The following is a 13,166-nucleotide window of genomic DNA, read 5'->3' as shown; positions in this document are numbered from 1 at the left end:
CTGCTTGTGACCATGGTGCTGCTGTTTCACTCCTGACTGTGCACAGATCCTGCTGCTGTGTAAAGCATGCAAAGTTAATTTAAACCCTAATCTTTGAGCATGGAGCAAGCTGCAGGCATGGGCAGGGATGAGAAACAGGAGCTTGCATTAAGTTCATCCTTCCCCCTAACAATGCTAATTCATGGGAGAGAAGGCTGGAGCACTGCAGGTACTGGGCATTTATTTCCTCCTGCCTTGGCTCCTAGAACTCTGTGTGCTACACACACCTCTTCAATCAGCCCTGCTTGTAAGACTTCATAACCAGCCAGGAAATTAATATCTTCTTACTAACAGCAAGATTAAATCAGGAGCCAGACCTGACCCTAGGGGGAAAAGTAGAACTGAGGAGGTAAAATCAAGCATGCAGAGCCAGCCTGTCTCTCTGTGATGCACTCCATCATCCTGTACAAACAGCAGACTTAAAAAACAACTTCAGAAATATTTTATTTCTTTTGGAAAAAAACTAGAGTAACAAACTTTCTCTGGGTTCAAGTACAGTTTATGAACACAAGAAGGACCTGTTGCCAGCACCACTACTGCCATCAACTGCACCTACACAAGGATTCTCAGTGCTTCAGTAAAGAACAGATGAACTCCAGCACCCATGGTCCTTGGAAAAAGAGTCAAACTAAAAGCCTTAAATACACCTCCAAAAAAACCAAACACCACAGAATGGGGGAGAGCTGCCACAGCAGCAGGGGAGAGTCACACAGCCATGAATCAGAGGGAGCCACGTGAGCAGCTTCTACCTGTCAGCCAGTGAGGGAAGGCAGAACAGCAAAGACAATGGAAAGGTTAAAGTTCAGTTCTTGCAGGAGTTGTGAGCAAGAGGATCAGCATGGAAATCAATTTACTTTTCCTCTGTGCCAGGGTAAGACACTGAGAACAGGCAGGTAAGAGTGTTTCATGCTGTGAAACCAGCCCAGCTCACATGAAGTTCAGCTGGAAGGGGATAAAAAAGCTGGTACAGTGTACAGGCATCCACTCTGCTCTGGTGGCCCAGGAAGGGGAGGCTGGAAGGCCCTGTCTGACCTGGAGTTCAGAGTGCTCAGCATCCAGTGAGAAGTCTTCAAAAGCCCAGAGCTGCAGGAGTGCCTGGAATGGCATCAGCTTGTCTTTGATCTCCCATTTGCCATCACAAAGCAGTAACTAAGAATATAATCCCCTTTTTCCCTCATTAGAACTTGCCCTGTGACAACACTGTTTCAGAACATGACTAGTCCTAAGAAAATGCCCAAAACTAAAAGCTGCCCACCTCCCCTCAACTCTAAGGCACCCTTAAAAGAGAAAGAACCAAAGAGGGCAGGGACGTGCAGCCTCAACTGTGAGGAAGCCAGTGATTTTTAGGAACACATAAATAGAGACCATAACTACACAGACTCACTCAGCCCCCTTGAGTGCTCTACCAGTGCTCAGCTGGAAGAATGGGGCTCCAGGCACCTCCTGGAATACTCCACAGCTCCTTGGGTTGATCTTTTCCAGCTCAGGTCTGTCCATTTGTATCCAGGCTACCTCTTAGGTAAACAGGCAGTTGAAGTTCCTTCCCAAGGACCTGTAAACTCTTCTGTGTGTAACATTCATCAGCTTTTATGAACAGGACCAATAAATTACAATGTCCAGAAAGCTCCTCAGTGTAGTCCCTGTTTTTCTAGAATTCCCAGTCATCCACATCCAGCTGCTCCAGATTTGATACCAGCCCAAAAATGCCACTGGGGTCCTGGGGCAGTGTCCCTTCCAAGTTGGTGATGGGGGTGACGGGGCGCAGCAGCTCAGGGAGTGCCTCGGACGCGCGGCGCTTGATCTGCACGGGACACAAGGAGCACAGCAGGGCACAGCTCTGCACCCCAAACAGGCACCACACACAGGGCACCCTTGGGTCTCCCTGAGCACAGGCTCACAACTGCCCTGCCCCACAACTCAGCAGCCTGCAGGGGAAGAGCTCTTGTGGCTCCCAGGACAGGCAGATTTAAAACTTCTCCTAGATGCAGAACAGCCCAAGCACCTCCCCAGAGGATGTGACCATCACCATACTGCACTACAAATAGTCAAAAACTGATTCCATCTTCCCAATCACAGGAATTCAACTCCCCACCCTCACAGCACTGTGCTTTACCTGGAGATAAATTAGTTCCTTACCTGCTTAAAAAAGGGGTGACTGAGCAGAGTGCCTGCACTTGGCCTGAGGAAGGGAGGTAGAATGAGGGAAAGACACAAGAAAATGAGTCAGTGCTTGAAGTCAGGTACAGGGAATAAGATAAGAGCAGGGTCCTTCCTGCCTCTCCCATTTCTCAGCTATTGGGTATCTCCTTTTTTTCAGCAGTAGCAGTGCTTATTAGGCATTTACAATCATGTAATATTTTATGCAATGAGTTCAACCTCCTTCTAACCTTGAAGTTACATACTTGCAGCCCTTACATGTGGCCAAGGACAGTGCCTGAGCAGTGGGGCAGCCCTGAGGTGTCTGTCATGGCTACAGGCCCTCACTTCAAAGAAAAATGCAGCTTTGATCACTTCCCATCATTGCTCTCTGCTGGCTGAGCAGCAGCCATTGGCAGTGATGGGTAAACACAGTCTCACAGGGGCCAGAAACACAAGGTATTTTTTTCACATGCAGCACCACTCATCCCCCAAGGAAGGCAAAGGAATTCCTCAGGCTCTCGTACAGGAGGGGCTCAAAGTGCTAACACTGCTCTCCTCAGCCGATGGGGCACATCCCCACTGCACCACACCTCCAAATCATTGCTGCCAACTCCCACAGGTCACCCGGCCCCAGAGCAGCAGGGGGCAGAGCAGCTGTGCCCTGGCTGTACCTGAAGTCGGGGTTCCTCTGCAGGCACTGCTCCACGAAGCTGTGGAAGGAGGAGGAGAAGGTGCGCAGGTAGGGGTGCAGGGCGGGCTCGCCGTTGGCGGCGCGCGCGCTGCCCGGGGCCGCGCTCTCCCCCACGCTGCAGCGCGGCGTCCGCATGGTCAGCTCGTCAGCGGGGATGGTGGTGGTGTCCAGCAGGCAGGGAACAGTTCCATTCAGCTTCTCCAACAGCATCTGGAGGAGCGGGGGACACCAGGGGGCACAGGTGACATCAGGCACAGCTGGTGCAGGCAGGACACCCCTCAGGTGCAAACCTTACCTGAGTAGAAGGCATGTCTTTAAATGGGACGTGTCCATTTGCCAGCTCACAGGCTGTTATCCCCACGCTGTAAATGTCAGACTTTGCATCATAACCCTGCAGATTCTACAGGAAAAGGAAAAAGAAAATCGGCTTCAGGGACTTGGATGTCACTGAATGGGCAATACCTGTGCTTCAACTGCAAGTCAACAAACCCAGACATAACAGAAACAGCACAGACACAGACAGACAGGTTTGTTGTGGTGAGGGTTTTCTGGTTTGTTAAAACACACAGTTAATGGCAACATTTATGTAACAGCAATCAGCCAGGCTGTAGGGATGGCATCTGCCCCGGGTACCTTGCATCTGATATAACATTTCACTAGAAAGCAGCTCTGGAGGTTCTCTCATGTCTCCCACCCTACACCCCTTCAACTTGCCCTAGGAGCACACAAAATTATACAGATACAACACTTCACTAAACACAAGTGATTTCTTTTAAACACACCTGCTGCAAAACCTCAGGGCTGAGCCAAGGCAGCACTTTGATGCTGTACTTGGGGAAGTCATGCACAACTTTGAGTCGCTGCCCGTGGTTGATCATGCTCAGGTTACTGCGCAGGCCAGAGAGATACACCTTCCCATCCACTGAGATCAGGATGTGGCTGGCTTTCACACTCCTGGGGAAAGGGAAAGATCAGGATGTGGCTGGCTTTCACACTCCTGGGGAAAGGGAAAGATCAGGATGTGGCTGGCTTTCACACTCCTGGGGAAAGGGAAAGATCAGGATGTGGCTGGCTTTCACACTCCTGGGGAAAGGGAAAGATCAGGATGTGGCTGGCTTTCACACTCCTGGGGAAAGGGAAAGATCAGGATGTGGCTGGCTTTCACACTCCTGGGGAAAGGGAAAACAGTCAGGCTCCCTGGCCTGCACCAACAGCTCAATGCACAGGGCAATACCTCATCAGCTTCCTGCCAGGGGGCTGAGACTCCTAACATCTTTGGATGCTGGGCAAAAATCAATTAACAGGATTCTATTCATCCCCTTTGCCAAGTCCCCAAAGAATGTTTCTGTGGCAAGGAGAACTGCAAGATGAAATGTTATGCACTGTGATTTTAGATACACAGTGGGATAAGTTTGCTCCACAATGACACTTTTATGCAGCTTGATAAAATCACTGATGTCACTTCCCATGAGTATCCAACTGATTTGCTCTAACAGCAAATGCAAAACTTCACGTGTTCTGTGACTCCTGATTCACCCTCTGCTCTACTCTGAATATTATTCCCAAGAACTTCCACCAGAAGGAAAATGATCAATGTATTTTTCAATACCTATGTACATAGCCCATATGGTGGATGTAGTCAAGAGCTTTCAAGACACCTTGGAGAATGTAAGCAATGGCCAGTTCAGTCATCCCATCTGTAAAATGGGTACAGATTAAATCTTTTGCAGAACCTAGAAAGAAACAAAACACCAGCTGTCAGAACAAAACCCCCAAGGACACTTCAGCTCTTCAATTTCATTTCACAGAATGTGAGGGTCTGAAAAAGGTTCCCCCTCTCCACTCACCATAGGCCATGAAAGAAGTCACTACCCACAGCTCATTGTCAGCTATGAAAGTTGCTTTGTATGGCACAATGTTAGGGTGGTTGAAGAGCTTGGAAACATGAAGTTCCCCCTGAAACAAAAGACATTTTGATTAAATTTAGTAACTGCAGAAACATGACTGCAGTATTGACAGGCCCTGCTCTTGCTGCTGTCTGTCCTCTTCCAAGCTTGCATGATGAGTGGTGTTACCTGCAAGAATGTGACCATTTCATTTGTGCAGGCCTCCAAGTTGACTCTTCTGACTGTGACATACTCTCCTGTGGGTTTATACCTGGCCAGGTTCACAACCATCAAGTCTTCAAAGCCTCTGCCTGAAAGAGAAAGCACTGAAGCTTTAGCAGAGCTTCTGGAGCACTGAGAGGAACTCCTCCAGCCCCCTTCCCCTCAATAACCTTTACCCTCACTCACTCAAACTACTTCTGGCCTTGTAAAAGAGTAATTGTTCCATCAGATATCACCTTCTTTGGCATGTATCCCACTGAGAGGAATCCTCCTAGCCAGAATTATCCTGCCTATCAAATTCAGGACTGAGGCAGAAACAGTGGTTAGACTGTACTGCTCATAGACCCACCACATGCCCCTCCCAGGTGAAAACCTTTAGGACTGGCACCTCATTTTTTATCCAAATTATCTTAAAATCAAAGATGCAGACATCCAATATAAAAAATAAGGAACCAATCAAGAAAAGGACAACAAATGTGCAGAAATTCCTTTCTTTACAAAGCAGACTCTAATCTTCCAGCCTCCAGAATTACCTATGATAGTGAGTAACTCATAGCAGCTGCTGTCTGGCAGGAAGGTGCTCATGGTGTCCCTTTTAGGGGAAGCAGCTATCGACTCGGAGCTCGCCTCATTTGTCTGAGGGAAAAAATGAAGTCAGGTCAAAGGAAATAAAGATCAGCTGCTGGAAAAATCACCTGCACCTCATATTTTCATACACTTCAAAATAACAGGAATACAGAAGGATTTAACTGCTGTTATCAATTGAAATTCAGGAGATGCCTCATTTCAGAAGGTCCAGACATCTGTGTTACAAAATGTGTAACAAGGAGATGTTAATCCCTGTAAGCGAGAATTTATTCAGGAATATTTGGATAAAGCCAATTCTGATTCCCCAGGACAGCCTAACCTCTGCTTTGCAGTAACTGCCTTTCTCTCAGAACTGCACTCCTGAGTCCCACCATGCTGCAGCCTGGCCAGAGGCACAGGGAAGCTGTTCCAGCCCTCTCTGCACTGGAACCCTGCCTGCTCCTGGTTCTCAGCTGCTCACCCAGGGTAGGCCTGAAGCTGCTTAGCTGAATGGTACAAGTGATGGAGAAAATCAGACACGCATGAAAGAAGCTCCAAATGAAAGCAAAAACTGTAAAGGAAAAATGTTTCTTCAAAAGAAAAAAAAAAAAAAAAGTGGGGGGAAGCACCCCCCCACCAGCCAGGGAAGCAGCATTCCCAAACCTGTCAGCTTCCCCTCACTCCATCTGACATAAAGCTTTCTGCCTTATTTACATACACTGAAATCTTCCCCTGCAGGATTTTGCAGATGAGAAACTTCAATGTTCTTTCAAGTTCTTTTATACCTTCCAACTCCTTCAAATGCCCAAAGTCACAAGGAGGGTGTCTTAACAGGGATTAAAATTTATTCTATGTCTAAAACCATTCTTAGTTATCTCAAATTTCCAGCACATTAACTCCTCCTGGCATTTGGAACACCAGCTCAATTTTTCCACCTCATTCTTCATCAACTGCAAATGCCCTTTATCAGACCTTTCTTGTGGTACATGAAGCAGAAAAGATTTGTCCCTTTTCCTACCATGACAGCAGACTCAGTTTTTTATTTCCATCACTGAAAGATGAGAACAACCAGTGACAGCTGAAAAACAAGGAACTTGCTGTTCTACCCTGAGCCCAGGGTAAATGCAGTGCAGAGCACAGCCAGGAGTTGACTGTCAATTACCTCTGGGTGCCCAAGTGTACTTTGGGAGGAAATCAGAGCCACACATGTTCCACCTCTTCAACTGCCTTTCAACAGCACACTGCCTACCTTTAAAACAGGTGTATTTTCCATTAAGGGAGAAGGCAAACATTAAGATTTGTGGTATAATTTCAGCTCAAACAACTCAGTCCCACTCCAGCACAGCTAAAACCCTTGGGAGGAGCATTCCCAGACCTTTTCTTTCAGTGAACACTACAGGGCTGTTCCTTGGCTCAGAACAGGCAGCAACTTTCCACTCAGGGTTTCAAATTCCTGCTAAAGGCTCCATTCTGATCTCAGCTGTGTCACTCATTACTTCTTTCACAACTTCACAGAGTTGTGCCAACAGCAAGAGTGGCAGGACAGACACACAGACAGAAACCTCTGCAGCAAACAGGCAGCAGCAGGAGATGGAAGCAGTGATGGAGCAGTGACAGCTGGTGAGACACTGAGCAACATGGAAGTGGTTTGCTTTGTTAAAGTCAGTCCACTCCAGGGAGAGCACAGGCCAACAAAACAGATGCAAAGAATTAAATTAATTCAATCTTATTAATGGTGTAGGCTGTGCAGTAATGGGAAAATGCTGTGAATTCCCTATTGAAAAGTCTTCCAGCATGAGGCCTGCACTCACCTCTCCTCATGTGACCCATAACAGAGTTAATGCAAAAGGAGCTTGACCAGAAATTTATCAATATCATACAATAGCTTAAAAAATAAAGTTAAACTGAAATGTCATTTATGAGATACTGCAAAAAAGCTCCTGAGTGGTTTCACACAGGACAATTTCTGGTGTATGGTCAAGGGCAGCTGCAAAATGAAGTCACATATGACCAGTTTTATGGCATGACATTCATTTACAGCTGGCTTTTGGCTTGGGAGTCCAGTCTAATTGGAGACTGATTTAAAGGAAATTAATCTTTGAAAGGCAACTACTGTTGTAAATGCTAGAACACAATCAGTGATGTGATGCTTGCAAGGATCTGCATTTGCCAAATGACATTCACTGAGTTAGAAAGAGGGCAGATCAGTTTTGTTCTGCTGTCTCCCCCTCCACCTCCTCACTCCCTCTCTCACTTCAGCACAACGAACAAAAATTTCCCTCCCACCCTCCTCCCCAAATTATGTACTTTTTTCTACAGCCCTGGTGGAAAAAAAGCAGGCTTTTATTTAGATGTAAAAAGATCAAAATGAGAATCAGCATAAATATCTAAACCCAGAGAAAACCCTTGGAAAAAACCAAAACAGATGCTAATCTCAATTTACTTCCAGCCAAGTATGTCTAACACTCAGCAGTTTTAAAAAAGGTGTGAATTTACTCAGTTCTCTACAAAAGACTCCAAATACATCTCCTATTTTGAGCTTTGTTTGTGCCAGTAAATTACAGACACTGACACAAAAATCAATTATAAGTAGCTTGAACTGACACAATGCCCATGATTTTATAGTCGAATCACACTTAATTTTTTTAATTTTTGTAATTAGCCTAAACTAGAGAAACACCTGCACACCTGTGTTGTGGAGGTGAGGAATCATTCAGATTAAGATACTCTGCTATAAATTGTGATATTTAATGTGTTACATGCTCATTATGAATCAGACAATGAGCAATCAAGACCTGCAGAACAAATGCTCTTCAGAAATTCCATAAAACTAAACTCTTCCTTCCTTCTCAGAAGGATCAGAACTAAATCACCCCAAAAAGAGACCCTTGAGGGGCTGGAGGCAGGAGAATGACAAACAAACAGAAATCCAAGAGATTTAAGTTTAAATTTTTTGAATTATCACAAATGGTTTGAAAAACCATACACCAAAATCTCCACTCCAGGGTGAAACCTGTTTCCACACTTATAGAGGTAAATACAGAGATGAGATATATAACTAAGATAAAAAGAAAAAAATCAAACTTCCACAAGGAATAATCTCCATGCAATGAACCACAGCACCACAGCCTGCACAAGTCACTTACTTTTCTCCGAGAGTCACCCGGAGGCTGCTCTGGAGTAAAGAAATTAATTGTTCACCATGTTGTGTTCAACAGATACCCATTAAAATATAGTTGGAAAACTAAGCAAATTACCTTTTCTGATATCAAATATAGATGAGCTTTTGTTTTATACAAAGATATTTAATTTGCACACAAAATAGCAACACTAATGTTGCAGGATCAAAGAGAGTCACATAGTTTGTATATTTGACATAAATGTAAAGTGACAATTTTTTTTTTACTGTAGCTAAATATTAACCTTCTGTCATGTCCCTGCTTATTGCAGGGGGGGTGGGGGTGGACTCAGTGATCTTTAAAGGTCCCTTCCAACCCAAGCAATTCTATGATTATAAACACATTCAAAGATTACTCTTAAATACAGAAGAAACTAGCTAATGTTTTTCAAAGTAATAACAATTCCTTTACTCCACCTAGAAGCTCAGAATCTAGACATATTTCCTGTGTTCTGGTTATTTTCCATGTCACTGATCAGGAATTCTGCATCCTAGTGGGCAACTTTGTGATGCAGAAGCAGAGCACAAACCCATCAGCTCCTGCTCCTGGGGAGACATCAACAGCTTCAAAATCCATCCCAACTCAGAAAACTGGAATTAACCTTCCTAAACCCCAAACCCATCTTTTGCATATGAAAAAACTGTGGTTATGCTAAGCAATACAGAGCTAATTTGTAACTGTTATCAACATGGACACGATTTCCAAATAACTTGCAAGGTCTTGGACAATTCCACATTGAATTTCTGGGCTCAGGCAGTTTGAATACCTGGATTTACAATGAGATGTAACCATCTCTTTCAGTGATAAGATACATCTTTGCTCCCAAATGCCCAAGCTTGGCAGCTAAAACACAACATTTCTAGCAAGGTGGTTAAACAAGAGGAAAACTCACCTCCAAACAGCTCGAACTCTCTTAACCCCTCAACAATGAACTTCTCAGACACCCACCGCTGAAAAGACAAAAATCCTCCACACAGTCAGTTATTCCATCTACAGGAAAGGTTTGTTTCCCCTTCCCCACAAGAAAAACTAAACTCCAAAGATTCTACTGTGGTCTGGAACTGATTTGCTGCATCCCCAGTGACATCCTAATCCTTGCACCCAGAAACCACACAGTTAGTCTGGGATTATTATTATTATTATGCTGTTATTCCAAATCAACATGCACTTGCAATAAAGTTAACACCATTTTAAACCATTCAAACAGGTTTTTATACATGCACATATAGCAAAGATAATCAGCATGCCACACAGGCAAATAAAAGTTGGATTTTTAGGTGTAATAGCTTTATAAAAAAGGCTTTCACTAGTTACAAAGATGCAATATCTGGTTATACATCTATTGAATGAATGCAAAATTAGAACATAAATATCCTAAAGCTGCTGCTCTCTTCCAGAACTCATGTTTGAAATTCACAGCAAGCATTAAGTTGTGCAGAGGAGTGTTTCCACCACTAATACTGCAGTTCAAATTATATACACACATAGGATATAACAGAACAGGAGATTTTAAGCTTTTGGAGTGTGGATCATGAAGTTAAATCGATCACAAACACTCCCACGGTAGAATTTGCTACTTAGAAAAATAATTAATAAACAGGTGATGTTCAGTGCACGGGAAGCCGGTCCTAGAAAGCACCAATGAGCCTTTAGGTGATGATAAAACTCATCAAAACCCGAATGTAAGAATATCATCTGAAAGCATTAGAAGTGGTTCTGCTGCTGCTGCAGGAAACTTCCTCATTTAGAGGAATTAAACAAAGCTGTTTTATTTAGCTTTGCGAGCAAAGTGAAGGGAAAAAACCCCACAAATTGTGACAGAGGTGAGGAGGCTACTTCTTAAAGAACCCCTGTAAATAACCAGCATTATGGTCCTTTTTCATGCCTGCAAAGCCCATTGCAGCCCCTCTGCAGCACAGCCCGAGGAGACACAGGTGTATGCGAATGAAGGTTTTTGCAGGGTTTGTAGTGTATCCCACAGTCAATGTGCCATCCCTTGTCCCGTCCCTGCTGGTGCTCTCCAGGCCCGGCCGCGCCGCTGCTTCTACCGAGACGCGAGCGAAGCTGAAGATCTTCAACACTCACCCTAATGCGCTCGGGTTTACTTACAAGGAAAGACATGGATCCGCCGCTGTGGGACACCGGCAGCACAAAGGGCGGACACCTGCGGGGACAGGGCGGCCACCGCTCAGCGCCACCGGCAGCGCCGAGCACCGGCAGCGCCACCGGCAGCACCGAGCACCGGCAGCACCGAGCACCGGCACCCACCGAGCACCGGCAGCACCGAGCACCGGCACCCACCGAGCACCGGCACCCACCGAGCACCGGCAGCGCCGAGCACCGGCACCCACCGAGCACCGGCAGCGCCACCGGCAGCACCGAGCACCGGCAGCGCCGAGCACCGGCAGCGCCGAGCACCGGCACCCACCGAGCACCGGCACCCACCGAGCACCGGCAGCGCCACCGGCAGCACCGAGCACCGGCACCCACCGAGCACCGGCAGCACCACCGGCACCCACCGAGCACCGGCACCACCGACACCACCGAGCACCGGCAGCACCGGCAGCACCGAGCACCGGCAGCACCGAGCACCGGCAGCGCCACCGGCAGCACCGAGCACCGGCAGCGCCGAGCACCGGCAGCGCCACCGAGCACCGGCACGCACCGAGCACCGGCACCCACCGAGCACCGGCAGCACCGAGCACCGGCAGCGCCACCGAGCACCGGCAGCGCCACCGAGCACCGGCAGCGCCACCGAGCACCGGCACCCACCGAGCACCGGCACCCACCGAGCACCGGCACCCACCGAGCACCGGCAGCACCGAGCACCGGCACCCACCGAGCACCGGCACCCACCGAGCACCGGCAGCACCGAGCACCGGCACCCACCGAGCACCGGCAGCACCGAGCACCGGCAGCACCGAGCACCGGCAGCGCCACCGAGCACCGGCAGCGCCACCGAGCACCGGCACCCACCGAGCACCGGCACCCACCGAGCACCGGCAGCACCGAGCACCGGCACCCACCGAGCACCGGCACCCACCGAGCACCGGCACCCACCAAGCACCGGCAGCACCACCGGCACCCACCGAGCACCGGCACCCACCGAGCACCGGCAGCACCGAGCACCGGCAGCGCCGAGCACCGGCACCCACCGAGCACCGGCACCCACCGGCACCCACCGAGCACCGGCAGCACCGAGCACCGGCAGCGCCGAGCACCGGCACCCACCGAGCACCGGCAGCACCGAGCACCGGCAGCACCGAGCACCGGCACCCACCGAGCACCGGCAGCGCCGAGCACCGGCAGCGCCGAGCACCGGCAGCGCCGAGCACCGGCAGCACCACCGGCACCCACCGAGCACCGGCAGCACCGAGCACCGGCAGCACCGAGCACCGGCAGCACCGAGCACCGGCAGCGCCGAGCACCGGCAGCGCCGAGCACCGGCACCCACCGACACCCACCGAGCACCGGCAGCACCGAGCACCGGCAGCACCGAGCACCGGCAGCACCCAGCACCGGCACCCACCGAGCACCGGCAGCGCCGAGCACCGGCAGCACCGAGCACCGGCAGCACCCAGCACCGGCACCCACCGAGCACCGGCAGCGCCGAGCACCGGCAGCGCCGAGCACCGGCAGCACCACCGGCACCCACCGAGCACCGGCAGCGCCGAGCACCGGCAGCACCGAGCACCGGCACCCGGCAACTTCCGCCGGGCCCGGCAGTCCCGGGACAGTGCCGGGACCGCCCCAGGAGAGCGGTAACCCCGGCAAGAACTGCCCGGAGCCCGGCTAAAGCAGCGACTCCGCCGAACACCCTCAGGGCCCCTCACCCGCGCGGGGCCGCCCCGCTCCGTCCCCCCGGGCCCCTCACCCGTGCGGGGCCGCCCCGCTCCGTTCCCCCGGGCCCCTCACCCGTGCGGGGCCGCCCCGCTCCGTTCCCCCGGGCCCCTCACCCGTGCGGGGCCGCCCCGCGCTGTCCCCGCTCCGCTCCGTCCCCCGGGCCCCTCACGGACCCCTCAGGCTGCGCCGTTCACCGGCGGAAGACGCTGCGCGTGACGTCACGCACCGCCTCGTACCGAGCGGACGCGCTCGTGTGACGTTATTGCGCCGACACGTTATGAGCGGGCGCGCTCTTGTGACGTCACGGCCGCGAGCGGCGGGGAAGGAGCGGGCGCCATGTTGGCTCAATGGCCCTCAGGGGCACGGCAGGGATTGTCCCCCGGCGCTGCTCAGGCCACAGCGCACGTGCTGTGTCCAGTTTCGGTCCCCTCGCTTTAAAAAGCTTCTGGGGGGCTGGAGAGTGTCCAGGGAAAGGAATGGAGCTGGGAAGGGGCTCAGAAGGAGAAAAGGAGGCTCAGGGGGAATTTCTGTCTCTGCACAACTCCCCGGCAGGAGGGGCAGGCAGGGGGTCGGGCTGTGCTCCAGGAACAGGGACAGGAG

General features: G+C 50.2%; 2 protein-coding genes across 10 annotated transcripts in view; one reads left to right on the top strand and one right to left on the bottom strand.

Moving 5' to 3' along the window:
- MAP3K3 (mitogen-activated protein kinase kinase kinase 3) overlaps positions 1-13,166 on the top strand; it is a 108,223-nt gene that overhangs the window by 59,553 nt on the left and 35,504 nt on the right. The gene's annotated exons all lie outside the window — the stretch shown is intronic.
- On the bottom strand, positions 459-12,788 carry STRADA (STE20 related adaptor alpha). 9 transcript variants are annotated; one of them, XM_079327587.1, is made up of 13 exons: positions 12,680-12,788; positions 10,809-10,887; positions 9,616-9,673; positions 8,691-8,719; positions 5,511-5,613; positions 4,945-5,066; positions 4,717-4,825; positions 4,479-4,602; positions 3,652-3,823; positions 3,165-3,269; positions 2,850-3,079; positions 2,176-2,218; positions 459-1,840 (listed from the first exon to the last, which is right to left on the bottom strand). In XM_079327587.1, the coding sequence occupies exons 2-13, from the start codon at positions 10,842-10,844 to the stop codon at positions 1,688-1,690; spliced, it is 1,284 nt and encodes a 427-aa protein (XP_079183713.1). In that variant the 5' UTR covers positions 10,845-10,887; positions 12,680-12,788; the 3' UTR covers positions 459-1,687. The 9 variants fall into 9 exon arrangements, with proteins under 9 accessions (XP_079183713.1, XP_079183715.1, XP_079183716.1 ...); XM_079327589.1 differs by having other exon boundaries at positions 10,833-10,887; positions 12,680-12,787; XM_079327590.1 differs by having other exon boundaries at positions 10,833-10,887; positions 12,761-12,782.

The sequence above is a fragment of the Erithacus rubecula genome, assembly GCF_903797595.1.
Source record: "Erithacus rubecula genome assembly, chromosome: 27".
Lineage (NCBI taxonomy): Eukaryota > Metazoa > Chordata > Aves > Passeriformes > Muscicapidae > Erithacus > Erithacus rubecula.
Note: the sequence above shows the minus strand (reverse complement) of the source record. Positions and strands in the feature narration are given on the sequence as shown.

Excerpts from the sequence above, each read along its gene's own strand:
- STRADA (XM_079327587.1), bottom strand. The coding sequence starts at position 10,844 with ATGTCTTTCCTTGTAAGTAAACCCGAGCGCATTAGG. Across the intron at positions 5,067-5,510 it reads TGAGTTACTCACTATCATAG|GCAGAGGCTTTGAAGACTTG; the intron begins GTAATTCTGGAG and ends TTTCTCTTTCAG. Across the intron at positions 2,219-2,849 it reads CAGAGGAACCCCGACTTCAG|GCCAAGTGCAGGCACTCTGC; the intron begins GTACAGCCAGGG and ends TCCCTTCCTCAG.